The sequence below is a fragment of the Lepidochelys olivacea genome (genome assembly GCF_965140295.1).
Source record: "Lepidochelys olivacea isolate rLepOli2 genome assembly, chromosome: 15".
Classification (NCBI taxonomy): domain Eukaryota; kingdom Metazoa; phylum Chordata; order Testudines; family Cheloniidae; genus Lepidochelys; species Lepidochelys olivacea.
In genome coordinates, this window is record NC_140425.1 from 19,015,737 (window position 1) to 19,029,118 (window position 13,382).

General features: G+C 43.8%; 1 protein-coding gene across 1 annotated transcript in view; it reads left to right on the forward strand.

Moving 5' to 3' along the window:
* The window catches only part of TANGO2 (transport and golgi organization 2 homolog), an 89,030-nt gene that overhangs the window by 45,019 nt on the left and 30,629 nt on the right, over positions 1-13,382 (forward strand). The window contains exons 4-5 of the mRNA XM_084649162.1: positions 2,724-2,843; positions 3,655-3,769. Of these exons, the coding sequence (XP_084505288.1) occupies positions 2,724-2,843; positions 3,655-3,769 (235 nt within the window). The remainder of the gene's footprint in view (positions 1-2,723; positions 2,844-3,654; positions 3,770-13,382) is intronic.

The following is a 13,382-nucleotide window of genomic DNA, read 5'->3' on the forward strand; positions in this document are numbered from 1 at the left end:
TCAGTTTGAAATTTTTTGATGAATGACCAAAGTTGTTTTGGTTTATGAGCTTTCTGCCTGGCTGTTGTTGTTAGGCTGTAGAGTAACCCGTTTTTTTATAGAGAATCTATCTTTAAAATACAGTTGCAATTGGATGACATCTCCATAGTCTCCGAAATAAAAATGTGAGGCTCAAGTAGACAGCGTTGTTTAAATAGAACATTCTGACTCCGCACAGAATTTTCATTGATGTTACGTGGTGGTGTCGTTGGCAGAGAGGTCTGTGAGGATAAATTACTCCCACTGCACTGCAGCTTCCTCGCTTTCTGAAATTCTGGCTGACATTCCAGAATTCCTGCCAGACACTCTGGATGCTGCCTCCTTTGTTACACAGCCGCCAAAGGGGAGGAACAAATACTTAAATGTTGAAATCATAACATTAACTGAATACTAGCCTGCAGCAAAGTGTAATAGATAATAAAAATCCATTTTTGATGTTTTACTCTTATTGTATATTCTTCCCCCTCCTCCCTGGCTGGTGTTTGTGGCAATTCACTGCAAGGGGCTTTAGCTGTGCAGATCTGATTAGTACACTGTTTGAATTAATAATTCACTTCTTTCAAATGAAAGTAGCAAGGCAAAAAAGTAAATATATCCAATTTATTCTTGCCTGTTGTCACTTATTATTGATGATCATTCTTGACACTTAAAACATTGCTGCTTGTTCTGTACTGCTGTACCATAACTTACAGGCATTGTCCATCATAGCTATGATGGCTGATATTCATTCTTTACTCTTCTTACAATTGGAGTGGAGTGTAGGGTTGTCAGCTTTCTAATCACACACAACCAAACACCCCTGCCCTGCCCCTTCTCTGAGGCCCCATCCCCCACTCGCTCCATCTCCCCCACCCTCACTCACTCTCACTGGGCTGGGACAGGGGGTTGGAATGCGGGAGGGGGTATGGGCTCTGGGTGGGGGGTGCAGACTCTGGGGTGGGGCTGGGGATGAGGGGCTTGGGGAACAGGAGGGGGTTCCAGGTTGGGCCAGGGGGTTAGGGTGCAGGATCCCACTGGCATTTACCGCGGCTCCGAGGAAGTGGCCGCCAGGTCCTTGCAGCCTCTAGGCACATGGGTGGCTAGGTGCCTTTGCGCCCACAGGCTCCTCTCCCAACAGCTCCCATTGGTCGCAGTTCCTGGCCAATGGGAGCTGCGGAGTTGGTACTCGGGCCGGGAACAATGCACGGAGCCTCCCAGTCCCTGGCCACCCCAGTGCCTAAGGGCTGCCAGCCACTTCTGGGAGCAGCACGGAGCCAGGGCAGGTAGGGAGCCTGCCTTAGCCCCGGGCCCCCGCTGTGCCACTGACCAGACTTTTAATGGACCAGTCACCAGTGTTGACCAGAGCCGCCAGGTCCCTTTTAGACTGGGCGTTCTGGTCAAAAAACGGATGCCTGGCAACTGTAGTGTAGAGTGGCAGTAATGCCTTGTGTGCAGATTCGACATTAAGAAAATTATTACATGCCAAGGGCATAGCCACGGGTGGGCCACAGCCCACCCAGTTAGCACCCAGGCCCATCCAAATCTGAGCTGGGGTGTAGCAGTCCAGTGTGTCACTCCAGCACCTGAAATTTAGGGCAGAGCTTTGCTACAGTGCTTCAGAAAGCTATGCTCTAGCAGCTCTGCCTTGTCATTTTCTGAGTCACCCCGTGAGCATGCCCATCTTGGCAGAAAAATTACTTTCTGATGGGGAAGCAAAGGGAAGCCACAAGAGTGGTCTTGTGACCCTCCCCAGCAGTATGTTTCAGGTGCCCAGGGCATCCAGCAGAGAGGTAAATCACCGTGGGGTCGCGGGTGGCTTGGGGAAGACCCGGCTGGTGGCTCCTACCCTGCACCAGGCTCAGCCACTTGTCCCAGGTGGGCTGGGGAGGACAGGACTTCTCTTTCCCTGCTTGGCATCCGGGGCTGAGTCAGATCCACCCCCAGATTTCTCCCCCAGCTGTAGGAAGCTCTGCAAACTTTATCCCCCTCCTCCCTGGCTTTCTGCACCCATCACTCCTCAGCTGCAGGGGGAGGGATCTCTGCAAAGGGAGCTGCTCCCCCATCCACCCAACCCCCGAGCATACAGATCCCCCTCAAACCCAGACCCTTGCACCTGGACCACCTCAACAGATCCCCACCCCACTGAGCCCCAACTAGCTTCACCTGGATCCTCACCCGACTGAGCCCCACTTCTCCAGCATCTGGACCCCCACATTGAGTCCTCCATACCCAGCCTTCCTCCCCCCCGCTGAGCCCTAACCACCTTCACCTGGACTCTCCCTGCAGGCATTACCGTTGCACCCAGAACCCCGCAAAAGCCCCTGTGCTTCCAACAAGCTAATCCTTCCCTGAGATTTGCATTTGAATTAACAAATATTCTAGCTCTACATAATCCAATTATATTCCTTTTAACACAGTCTAAATTTTTTAAATCTTGGTTTGGGTTAATTTACTGACTTTTTTTTTCTATGATCACTGAGATTTTATTAAATGGTGAATATTGCACAATTGTAAAATACTGATTTTAGTTTTAAAATTTCATTTTTACTTTCCAAAAAAACAAAAACCCTTGGGACTCTAGGCATCTATCCAGCCCTAGCTAAACTCAGTTTTTAGTAAGGAACTGTGATTTAAGGCTTTTGAAATGAGATAAAGCAGCAAAGTAGTGAATCTCTTATTTCTGCTTCTGCCACTATTTGCTCTAGGTTTGGATATGGAGGAAGGAAAAGAAGGCGGGACATGGCTTGGAATCAGTAAGAAAGGCAAGATGGCTGCCTTGACAAACTACTTGCAGCCAAAGATTGATAAAAATGCAAAGGGAAGAGGTATGGAGTCAGAATGAGGAAATGAAAATGTATGAGTGAATAAAGCATGAAGACTATATAACGGAATGTTTGTTACAACCTTAACTAAGTGCTGTTTTAACCCCCTTTCTCATCCGATGAGGTGATACTAGTAGCTATTAACAAGGCTTGTAGAACCCTTTTTTTTGTACACCCTGTCCCCCTCCTCTGAAGAGTTTTTTGAACATGTAACAAGCTCTTACTTGAAACTTCTTGTGGTTGAGCTCTGTGTTTTAGATTGATGTATTCCTTGGACACTTTTGTGAGCAGAACATAATATGAAATGGGAAAATGTCCATTTTTCTTTTTTAGGAGACTTTTTCTCATTATATTTTTATAGTAAAAAAAAAAAAGTAGGTCTGCTTGTAAACTCAGGGTCATGAGGTCCTGCAGTGGAAAAATATGACATTAAATAGATCAAATAAACCAGCCTCATTAGATGTATACCAAGCCAGGGCTACAAGGAACATGTAGGGGAAATGAAATAAAAGACTGAGGAGAGTGGTAATGGGAAAGAACATCTAATACATAAGGCTCCGCAAACATAAATCCAATGCAGTTGAGCTAGAATTGGGAGTTCTTCCTCAGAGTAAAAATAAGTGTCATCATTGCTATATTGGTTTAATGTGAGCACTATAGAAAATCCTAATTTCCATATTTTGCCCCTCACCAATAACAGGAATCCTAAGCCTTATGTTTTCTGCTTGTTTGACTGAATTTGCCAGATTAGCTATCCTCACTTTTCATATGCAAGTGATTCTAACTAACTCTAAATCCTTCCTCCTCTTCTTAGGTGCACTTGTAAGAAACTTCTTGACTACAGATCTGGACAGCTTCTCTTACTTGAAGAAAGTTTCATTAGAAGGACACCTTTACAATGGATTTAATTTAATAGCAGCCGACTTGAGGTAAGTCTATAAAACTTTTCAGATCAAAAGGTGAAGAGGGAGAAACAAGAAAGCAATGAAGTGCATAGAATTATTAGCACAAATTATCACAGTATTGTGACTTGTCACAGGCAAAAGCTATAGCTCTTGTGCTTTTACTAACAGGCATGGGTATTCAAAGTTCTGAATATTACTCCATTTCATATACTTTCTACAGTTCTCTTTTTGTTTTTGTTTCTTCCAGAAACCAGAGGGCTGTCTTATTATCTAGTAGTTTCTTGTAGTGTGTCTCTCAGCATTTCTTTCTTGAAGATAGGAAATCTTTCCATTGAAATATCTCTGAAGTTCTTCCACCCTTATTTTGTGATACATTTTTTGACTGCCAGACTTCTGGACAACTACAAAAATTCTGATTCAGGATTTGGCTTGCCAATTTAATGTGAACAAATACTGTCCGTCTCCTGACTTAACAAAGCTAATAAAGACCCAGGAATAAAAACCTAGTCAAATACAAAACGTTGTCCTGACAGTACAGACACCATTACTGTAAAAAATACACTGACAGCTACTGGAGCGTAACATCAAGATTTGATTAGTGAACTACAGTAATTTAGCTGAGAGATCAGGAGTAAGATTTTTAGCACTGAAACCAAATAAGAACCCAGAAGGAAATCAGTGTGACGGGGCAATGGAGTGATGGGGAATAGTGTTCAGAACCTGGAAACTTGATCAATGCAGCAAAGTGTATTTGATGGAGTCTGGCAGTATCAATTAAATGAGATGAGTAGGGAAAAACACAAACTGCAAAAGCCAATGATTAGACGCTAAGATCTTGTCTACATTGCCCTGCAGTTCAGACTACCAGGGTGTGACTAGAAGTGCACACCAGAATGGTGTGCTACAACTCCCCCATGTGGATGCTGCAGGTGTGAACTAAATGGTTGCTAATTTTCATTAATGTAGTCCTGTTTGAAAAGGACTCTATTAATGCAAACTAGGAACCTTTTATTTCACATCTGCAGCATCCACACAGGGGAGTTACAGCACACCACTTTGGTGCACAATGCTAGTGTCACCCCCGTAGTCTGAACTGCAGAGCAGTATACACAAGCCCTGAGTATCTGAAGATGTGACTGATTAAATGGCTAACGCTTCTACAACCTTTCAAGGAAGTGCATTTGGGAATTAAGGGCTAGATGATGGGATAAGATTTTAGAACTGCTGGAGATATTGAATGAAGTTCAAGAGTGAGATGAAAGGATGAAGATAAATGGGGGTGGGAGATGTAACGGGAATTACTTTACAACTGAAAGAAGAAGTTGAAAGCTGTTCACATTGGTCACCAGGTCAGGTGAACAGGGAGAATTTGAATAAGAGGGGAATGAGGATTGTAATGAGGACTTGAATATCGTTTGAATAGTAAGCTACCTGAAGACATGCATCGCAGGAATCAAACAAGAACTGTCAGCGATCAGAGGAGAATCCGAACTGAGACACAGTTCATATGTCATCTCAGATTGTTGTTTAGCACTTACAAGAATATGAATTATTTCATACCTATTACCAGTGTATATTGCTGAGAGAAAGTGGAATTAATACCCAGGCAGAGAACAAGTGTGACTGAGATTTCAGCAGTTCTTAATAGAATTAGTAGTATCCCTGTATGATGACAAAATGGAAAAACAATAGAATTAATACTTTATTGGGAGACTGTTAAAATTCTCTGTGTGTTGGCATTTGGTTGTGTTTTTGCTTTTTGGTTTTTTAATGCAATTAAACGGCCTTTCTCCTTATAGATATCTAGTAAGAAAAGTTGGATCAATTCTGCCCTTTGAGGATAATAAATAATAGTAAAATGGAAACATTTTGTACTGGTGATTAGTACTTTTCTTTAGGAGTGTAATAGAGTATGTGTGTTCGTATTGGACCACATTGAAAGTAGAAGATAAAAAGAAGTACCAAATAACTTCCCATCCACTGAATAAGGCAGGGGTCATATGTGAGAATGTAATGTGTACCCACAAGGGGGCTGGATTAAGATTGAACAAGAATTTTCTAATGTCAGTGCTTGTCTTTGCAACCTTAATGTTCTATTACCATAGTGGTTTTGGATGTAATTTCCTATCTGTGTGTGTTTAAACAAAAATTTGAAAACAAACATTACATCTAGTTGGAACCACATTGATCCCCAGCTTGGGTTATCAGGGTTTGGACCTTCAGATCCACAGCACAGACTTCTGCTAACAGACTTGAGCTAACAGAGTGGCATTGGTAGTCTGTTTATCCTCTGTGTGGACTTGTCACTTGGGGGGTGGGGTGGGAGAAAGGATGTTATATCTTTGCCAGTGAGTTTCACAGCTATTTGAGGATGCAGAATAATGTAGAGACAAAACTCCTGGGTTTAATTCTGGGTTCTCTAGGGTAGTGTTCTCTAGTGGTTATAGATCCTTATGGACCTGCATCCCTGCCCTATCTGCCCCATCCTGGCTTCTTGCCCCTTATTTCTCAAATTTCCTCTGCATTAGAGTGTGACTGCTTCCTCTTCCTCCACAGTGCCTAGATGCCAGCTGTGGGAACACTGAGAGCACAGGAGAGACTCGCTTCTCAATTCCCCAGCACTGCAGTAGTGAATAGCAGGAGGAGTAATTGCAGGAGAAGCCTGGTCAGCCCCAGGATGCAGCATGCTCATTTACTCCAGGGGATGATACATGCACAGTTCAATTGAGCTGTGAAGAGGTGGAACATGTCCAGTGCAGATAGAATCTTTAGAGAATTTATTTGCCAGAAGCTGCTTAACCTCTACTGAATATGTGCAAACTGAGATTTTTTTTCAGAGCCTTATGACTTGGCCAAATTTGGATGGATTCTTATGAACTGCAGCAAGCACATTCCTGACATGAGGATGACCCCTTACCCAATTTCAAGTCCCTGTTCCAAATCATTGAATCTTTAGAACTTAATGGAAATGATTGTGAGAATTATTTTTAATCTGACAAAACATATTTTTCCTGATCCATTTCTCAGAAAGAGATGAACCATTATCACTGAAATTTCTCAAACTAACCTGAGGCAGGTACCTGGCATGGAACGTTTCAGCCTAAATGGTCAGTTTGGCCAAGTTTTAAGCAACTGAAAACAGGGTCTTATAAGCATTGATCAAGCTTAACCATAGGTGGTGCTATATGTTCCGTACAGACAACCTTAACTGATACATAATGTGTACGTATACTTTATATGCTTATCACAAGAGAGAGGCTATAAAAATTTAAGGCATCTAATAGTACATATCCTCTACTCGGTTCAAGTGTGGTCCTTGTTTCTAGACTCACTATACATCACAGACAATGCACCACAACTGTAATCCTTTCCCAGTAGGGATGGCCGGCCCTCCAGCGCTGTATTCTCCAAACTTCCCACCACCTGCAGACCAGAATCCTCCTCCCGCAACTATCCTTTCTGCACAAGTTCGGAAAATCACTCTCATTTGGAGAAGAGGGTGCTGGAATTAAGTTCATTATACCTTTCTAGAATCCTGTCAACAAATGTGACACTGTTACAATTATTGTTCCCTCTGCTGAAGTGACCTCAATTGGTCATAATCCAGTCACCATCACTCACTTTTCCCCAAAAAAATTTTTAGATAAAGGACTAGGGATAAAACACTTGAAAGGTCTTTAGGTACACAAAACCATAGCTTCTTGTCAGTTTTGGCTGTTTGTTTTCATTTTGGAAACTGCTGTGATAAGGTGGGGAGGGAAAATGGAACTCTTTTTAGCTGATTGAAGTTTAAAAGGAGAAACATGTTTTATCAAGGCAGACGCGCTCCAGCTGTGAAGATACCAATAGTCTTTCAGTGCTTGCTGCTCCTGCTTAGGGATAAATAACCTGGCTCTAAGAACTGCAACAGCAGAAAGATAAAGTGAGCACTTCAGAGATATGCGTGAACACCAAACCAGTCCCCCACATCACTGCTCCAGGGAATAGGTGAAGGACCAAATAGCCCCCAAGCTCATCTGGAGTGAGAGGAGACGGTGTTTTGAAAGTCTGCTGGTATGTTCAGCTGAACTCTAACAAGCATCGTCAAGCAGTAATTTGAATGATCTAATTAATAAAAACAAAAACTGGGAGACTCAGTATCTTTATCAGGGAGTCAGTTTTTGACAAGTTTGATGCCCCCCCACTCCATGTTGATTGGTATAAAGAAGGACTTTGTAAACCTGCAAATCAGGGAAATTATAAATCCACAGCAAAAGTAGATTGCTGTTTACTAAAGCTGAAACTAGTGAAGTGATTTGTTGTGGCTGAGATAATGCATATATTGTTCTCTGAACACACACTAACCAGCCCGATACAGAAACCAAGTTGGATACTTATAGCGTGTGCTCCTTCCACCATTGGTGCGCTCTGCTCTGCAAAGTTCATTATTCCACACTGGGACTTCCTCACCCTTTAGTTTGAATTGCTTCGTTTAGCTCTACTGTATTTAGAGTTGCTGACCTCTTTCTTCCTCCACCCTCCCTCATCCCCAGCTCGCTGCCATCTGGCTAGCTTTCAACTAGAGTAGCTGGCTTTATTAAATCTGTTGCTAGTTTACCCCAAGAATACTGATAGGTTATGAAAGACTCTCCAATTACAGACTGTCGTGACAGCCTTCTGAATTGTACTTCCAGACAGAGCTGAGTGAATAATAGACTTTTCATATTTCAAGAGGCCATTGAAGGTGACGTGACGTGACCAGTTAACAACTTTCCAGTCATAGAGGGGAAAGTGGGGAAGAAAGATGGTGGTGGGGTTAGTGGATTATATATTGTTGTAATAAACCATTAATCCAGTATCTGTATTCAGTCCTTGATTTTTAGTGTCTAGCAAAGTTATGAATTTAACCTCCCAGGCTTGTTTTTTGAAGATGTTGTGCAGGTTTCTTTTAAGGATGAGGACTGAGAGGTCAGATATAGAGTGATCACTTCGATTTTTATTTTTTTTTCTTGGTGTGAGTTCATATGAGAGCATAGTGATCAAAGTTCCCTCTAAGTTGCACGGCTGCACAGCAGGTTATCACGGGCCGTGCAGGCGGGGAGAGGTGCCCCTTGCCCAGCCCAACCTTGTTGAAGCGGGGAGAGGCGTCTCTCCCCGGGCCCAGCTGGAACTGCCAGGGGCGGTGGTGGTGGTCAGGTTACATGCAGTGGAGAGGAATTAAAACCCTGAGCCAAGCCGCGGCGCCCCCCGTTCATTGTGCTGCAGCAAAGTCATCTGGTGAATTTAACAAGTGACGGTGAGTTAGTGGCAGGTGCCTGAGCGCCACTCCGCTGCATCCCACAGGATGGAGTGCCATGCTGCCCTGAGCCCCCCATCCTACTGGGCCCACCCCCGAGCTTGTCCAGCCTTGGAAGCCAGCCGGTGGGCTCGGGGAGGCAAAGGCTGATACCCCTGTGGGACATGTGTCCATGCACGGAGCTCAGCCGGGGACGCAATTCCAGTGGCTGATGCAGCCGAGGGTGGTTTTACCCCTCCCATGGGGACTGGGGAGCTCAAACCCACCCGCAAGTATCTCCCCCATGGGCTCAGGGAGCGGAAGGCAGAGCCCCCCCTGTGCAAAGTTGCCCATTTGGCCAGCAGCCCATGAAGCTGGAGGTGCCTGCAGTGGTGCCAGGGGGCGGCCCCTTCCCCATAACTTTGCTGGGCTGGAGGGGCTGTGGTAGGGGAGCCTCATGTGACCGCAGGCTGCGGCAGCGGTACTATTTCCCCACCCGGCACAGACAGGCACCCCTCCCCCAGCCCAGCCCCACCCCACTGGAGCTGCCATAGCCTGGGAAAGGTGCGTCCCCTCCCCCGTTCCAAGCTGCTGCAGCCAGAGAGGGCTAGGCAGGGCTAGTGGGAGTCCTTTCTCCCCGGGGCAGCCTGCACCCCAAACCCCTCATCCTTGGCCCCACCCCAGAGTCTACACCCCAGCCGGAGGCCTCACCCCACCACACCCCAACTCTGAGCCCCCTCCTCCACCTTGAACCCCTCAGCCCCACCCCAGAGCCTTCATCCCCAGCTGTAGCCCTCACCCCCCTGCATTCCAATCCCCTCCCCTAGGCCTGAGCCCACTCTTACACCCCAATCCCCTCATCCCTAGCCCCATCCCAGAGCCTGCACCTCCAGCCAGAGCCCTCCCCCCACACCCCAAACCTCAGCCCCGAGCACACTCAAACCCCTCAGCCCCACCCTACCATACATCACCTCCATATTGGTGCACATAACAAAATTCATTCCACACAGGATATAAAAAATTAAAGGGAACACTGATAGTGATTGTCTTGTTTCACCTACGTAGTTCTTGTGGCATTTAATGCACTGGATGAGGTACACCACATGTTGTGATAGGCATGTGTAGGACCTTTGGATCTTGGAAAGGAGTGTTGTGTATGGTGTTATGTCTACAGATTTTGCATCTGTTGTTCTGGCAGGATCTGGGCCACTTTGAGTTGGTGTGTCCTGCTCTGTGGGGAGCTTGCTTCTAATGATGAGGTTCGGGGGGTTCTTGTTTGAAGACTTGAAGAGGGGATTCAGGAAAGATTTCTGTCAAGATGTGTCCCCATCAAGCATGCATTGTAGCTGTTTGGTGAGACCCCATTCCAGCGTAGGATGGTAGGTGACAACTTAAGGGTGTGTGGTCAGATGGGGTTTTATTTCCATATTGAAGCACATTCTCTTGGGGTATTTGGGTGGCCCATTCCTTGATTCAATCTACTTCTCTGGTAACCTGCTTCTCTGGTGTAAAAGAAATAACCCCAGGGGAAGCTCCATGTGCAGGATTTTCTTTGTTGATTTAATGAGTTGCAGGCTTGTGCTGGATCTGCAGCATCAAAGGTTATAGAAGAAATGCTTGATGAAAAATCTGCTTTGTTAAATGGCTATACTTGGGAGCTACGAGTAGCGAGACTTTTTAAATGCAAAATGCATATTGAATCAGAGGCTATAAGTCATTGTCTGTATACGACTTGGCAATAGAGTGACAAGGTTTAATGTTCAGGATAGACTTCAGCTATTGCTGACAGGATCAAAGATCACCCATGTTGCAAAGGTGGTGTACTTAGTTATTTAGGGTGGGTGCTGGAGACAGGGATTCTGACTGCATTGTTCATTCTTTGTCAGTCCACTAGTGATATTTATAACAACAAAATGCCATAATCTTCCAATAGGGTAAAGAGAGTGAAAAGGCAGCCCCCTCCCTCCCCCCCCATATCAAAAGCTGTTGCACATCCTTTGACTCCTGAGGAACCCTGCTAGCAAAAATTGCAAATGTCAAAAAGAAACTTCAGATGAGTTAAGAGCCAGCTGCCATAGGCTTACTATACCTTTGCACGACTCTCAGGAAAATTTTACCAGGATCAGTTCAAAAACTACTTCCCTATCTTTTACCATGATGAATGGAGGGGGAAAACACACTTTGCACCCACCAAATATAATAACTTGCTCTGGACAAGTGAAGTAGTAGAATTTTTGCAAGGCTGCCTTACTACGTAACCCCTAACTAAATAGCAGTTTTAAACACTACAGTCCTTGATTCTTTTTATTCCTTTTATTTTAATTTTTCTTCTAAGAGATTTGTGGTTACTCAGCAATCTGATGTTGGATGTACAGTACCTCTGTAAATAAGGTTATACAACATCTATAGCTGAAAAGAGATCAGAAAGGATACCATGGGTAACTTCTTGTTTGTTAACAAACACCTAAAATGAGATTCAAATTGACCAAGAAAAGCCTTAAAATAACTATCAGTTCTATTGTGTATATACATTATACTTATGGAAGCATTTATCTATTAGCATAATCACATTGCTTTCCAAACTATCTTAATCTTCAACTAATGTTAGCAATAGGAGTGTAAAATACAAAGAATTACACTAGATCAGTAGGTAACTGTCAGCTCCGTAAGACAATTTGTTTTTGTGTTTTGGGTCAGACTTCCATGAATAAGAGACACATATATCTCCCAGAAAGATGTACATGTTGACTCATTTTTCTCAGTGTTGATACTGCTTCAACACTGAGTACCCGGCTGAAATAAGATTCTTAGCATGTTAATGGTCCAAAGCCATTGCTATCAAATATGTGAACTCATCATGTCATGAAATTAGAAGTAGTCATGAAAGAAATATAAATGTAAATTAGTTTTCCATATAAACGGCAAACATCATTATTATTGCAGTTGTTGATGTAAAATGGCCCAGCAAAATAACCATTAAAAGACAGATTAAAAACTATTTTGACAGTGCCTTCTGCTGTGTAGATAGCGTTCTTTTGCAGCTCCTGTTTACTATCTTTACTATTCATTTCATTACACTCTAAGAAAGGGAGGGAAATATCCAAGCATGTGATGCTACAAACAATGGGAAGTACATTTATAGACTGATCCACAACATGCTGAAGGTTTGTACACATACATATTTCAGTCTTCTCTACCCTGGCCCAATGACATCCTGTTTGACTGAAACAGGTACAACCATGTGCAGAAAGAATTGGATGAGAAACCATGAGGATTTTTAAAGCCTGGATTGTTTGCTTCCGCAGTTTTGTCTTTGCATCTTCATTTTAAAAACAAATTCTTTGACATTTCTAGTTTAACCCGGTTCTCCATGTCATCACAGGTGTTTGTCACCTTTAACATTATTGATTTTTAATGACAGGGCTGCATGCTGGAAAAAAAAAACCCTGTGGTTTTTAGTTTTCTAATCTCTTCTTTAGTGTTGCTTCCTAAATATACCACTTCAAAACAGTATGGAGTTTGCTAACTTCTTCTCAGCCTATTTTCCTGTTCTGAAGTGGTATATTTAGGAAGCAACACTCTTCTTGCTGATTTGGAGGAAACTCTGGGTGTGGATAGGCACATTTTAGTACAGTGGAGTTTGGCATACAGCAAACTCGGCCCTTACAAGGGGGGAATTATTTTGTCCCCCTCGTGAGGAAGCAGGGTCTTAGAGCCTGGGCGCCCGCCCAAGTCCAAACATCTACACTACTTATTTTTAGCCCCCTAGTGAAAGCCCTGTAAGCCTGAGTCAGCTGTCGGAGGCTCTGGAACTCACTGCCATGGGTCATCTTTTGCTGGGTAGATACAATTATACATCCCACTAATTTGCCCATGGTCTCTGTAATGAAGATAAAGGTATTCTAGGAGGAAGGGTTGGCAAGTAGTCATGAGAAGTGGGTATGTTCTTTTGGTGCTCCATTCAGACCTTTATTTGGTTAATTTGGGGTAGGTTGATTAATTGGGTTTGTCATTGAAATGGTGATGGGTGGGGCTGAATTCCATAAGATCTGCTGAAACAGCAAATGGCTGAAAAATCAGACTTTTTGCGCTGAAGTCTAGAAATCATGACATGATCATGACATGACACCACTGCACTAAAATGCAACAACAAAAAAGCAAACTGAGTTTATCTGAGAAATTGGTATCCATAAGAGAAGTTATGGAATCCTCAAAATATCTTGGACACACTGTCCTGAGTTTACAAAAACAACAAGGAGTCTGGTGGCACCTTAAAAACTAACAGATTTATTTGGGCATAAGCTTTCGTGGGTAAAAAAACCCCACTTTTTCAGATGCATGGAGTGAAAATTACAGATACAGGCATAAATATACTGGCACATG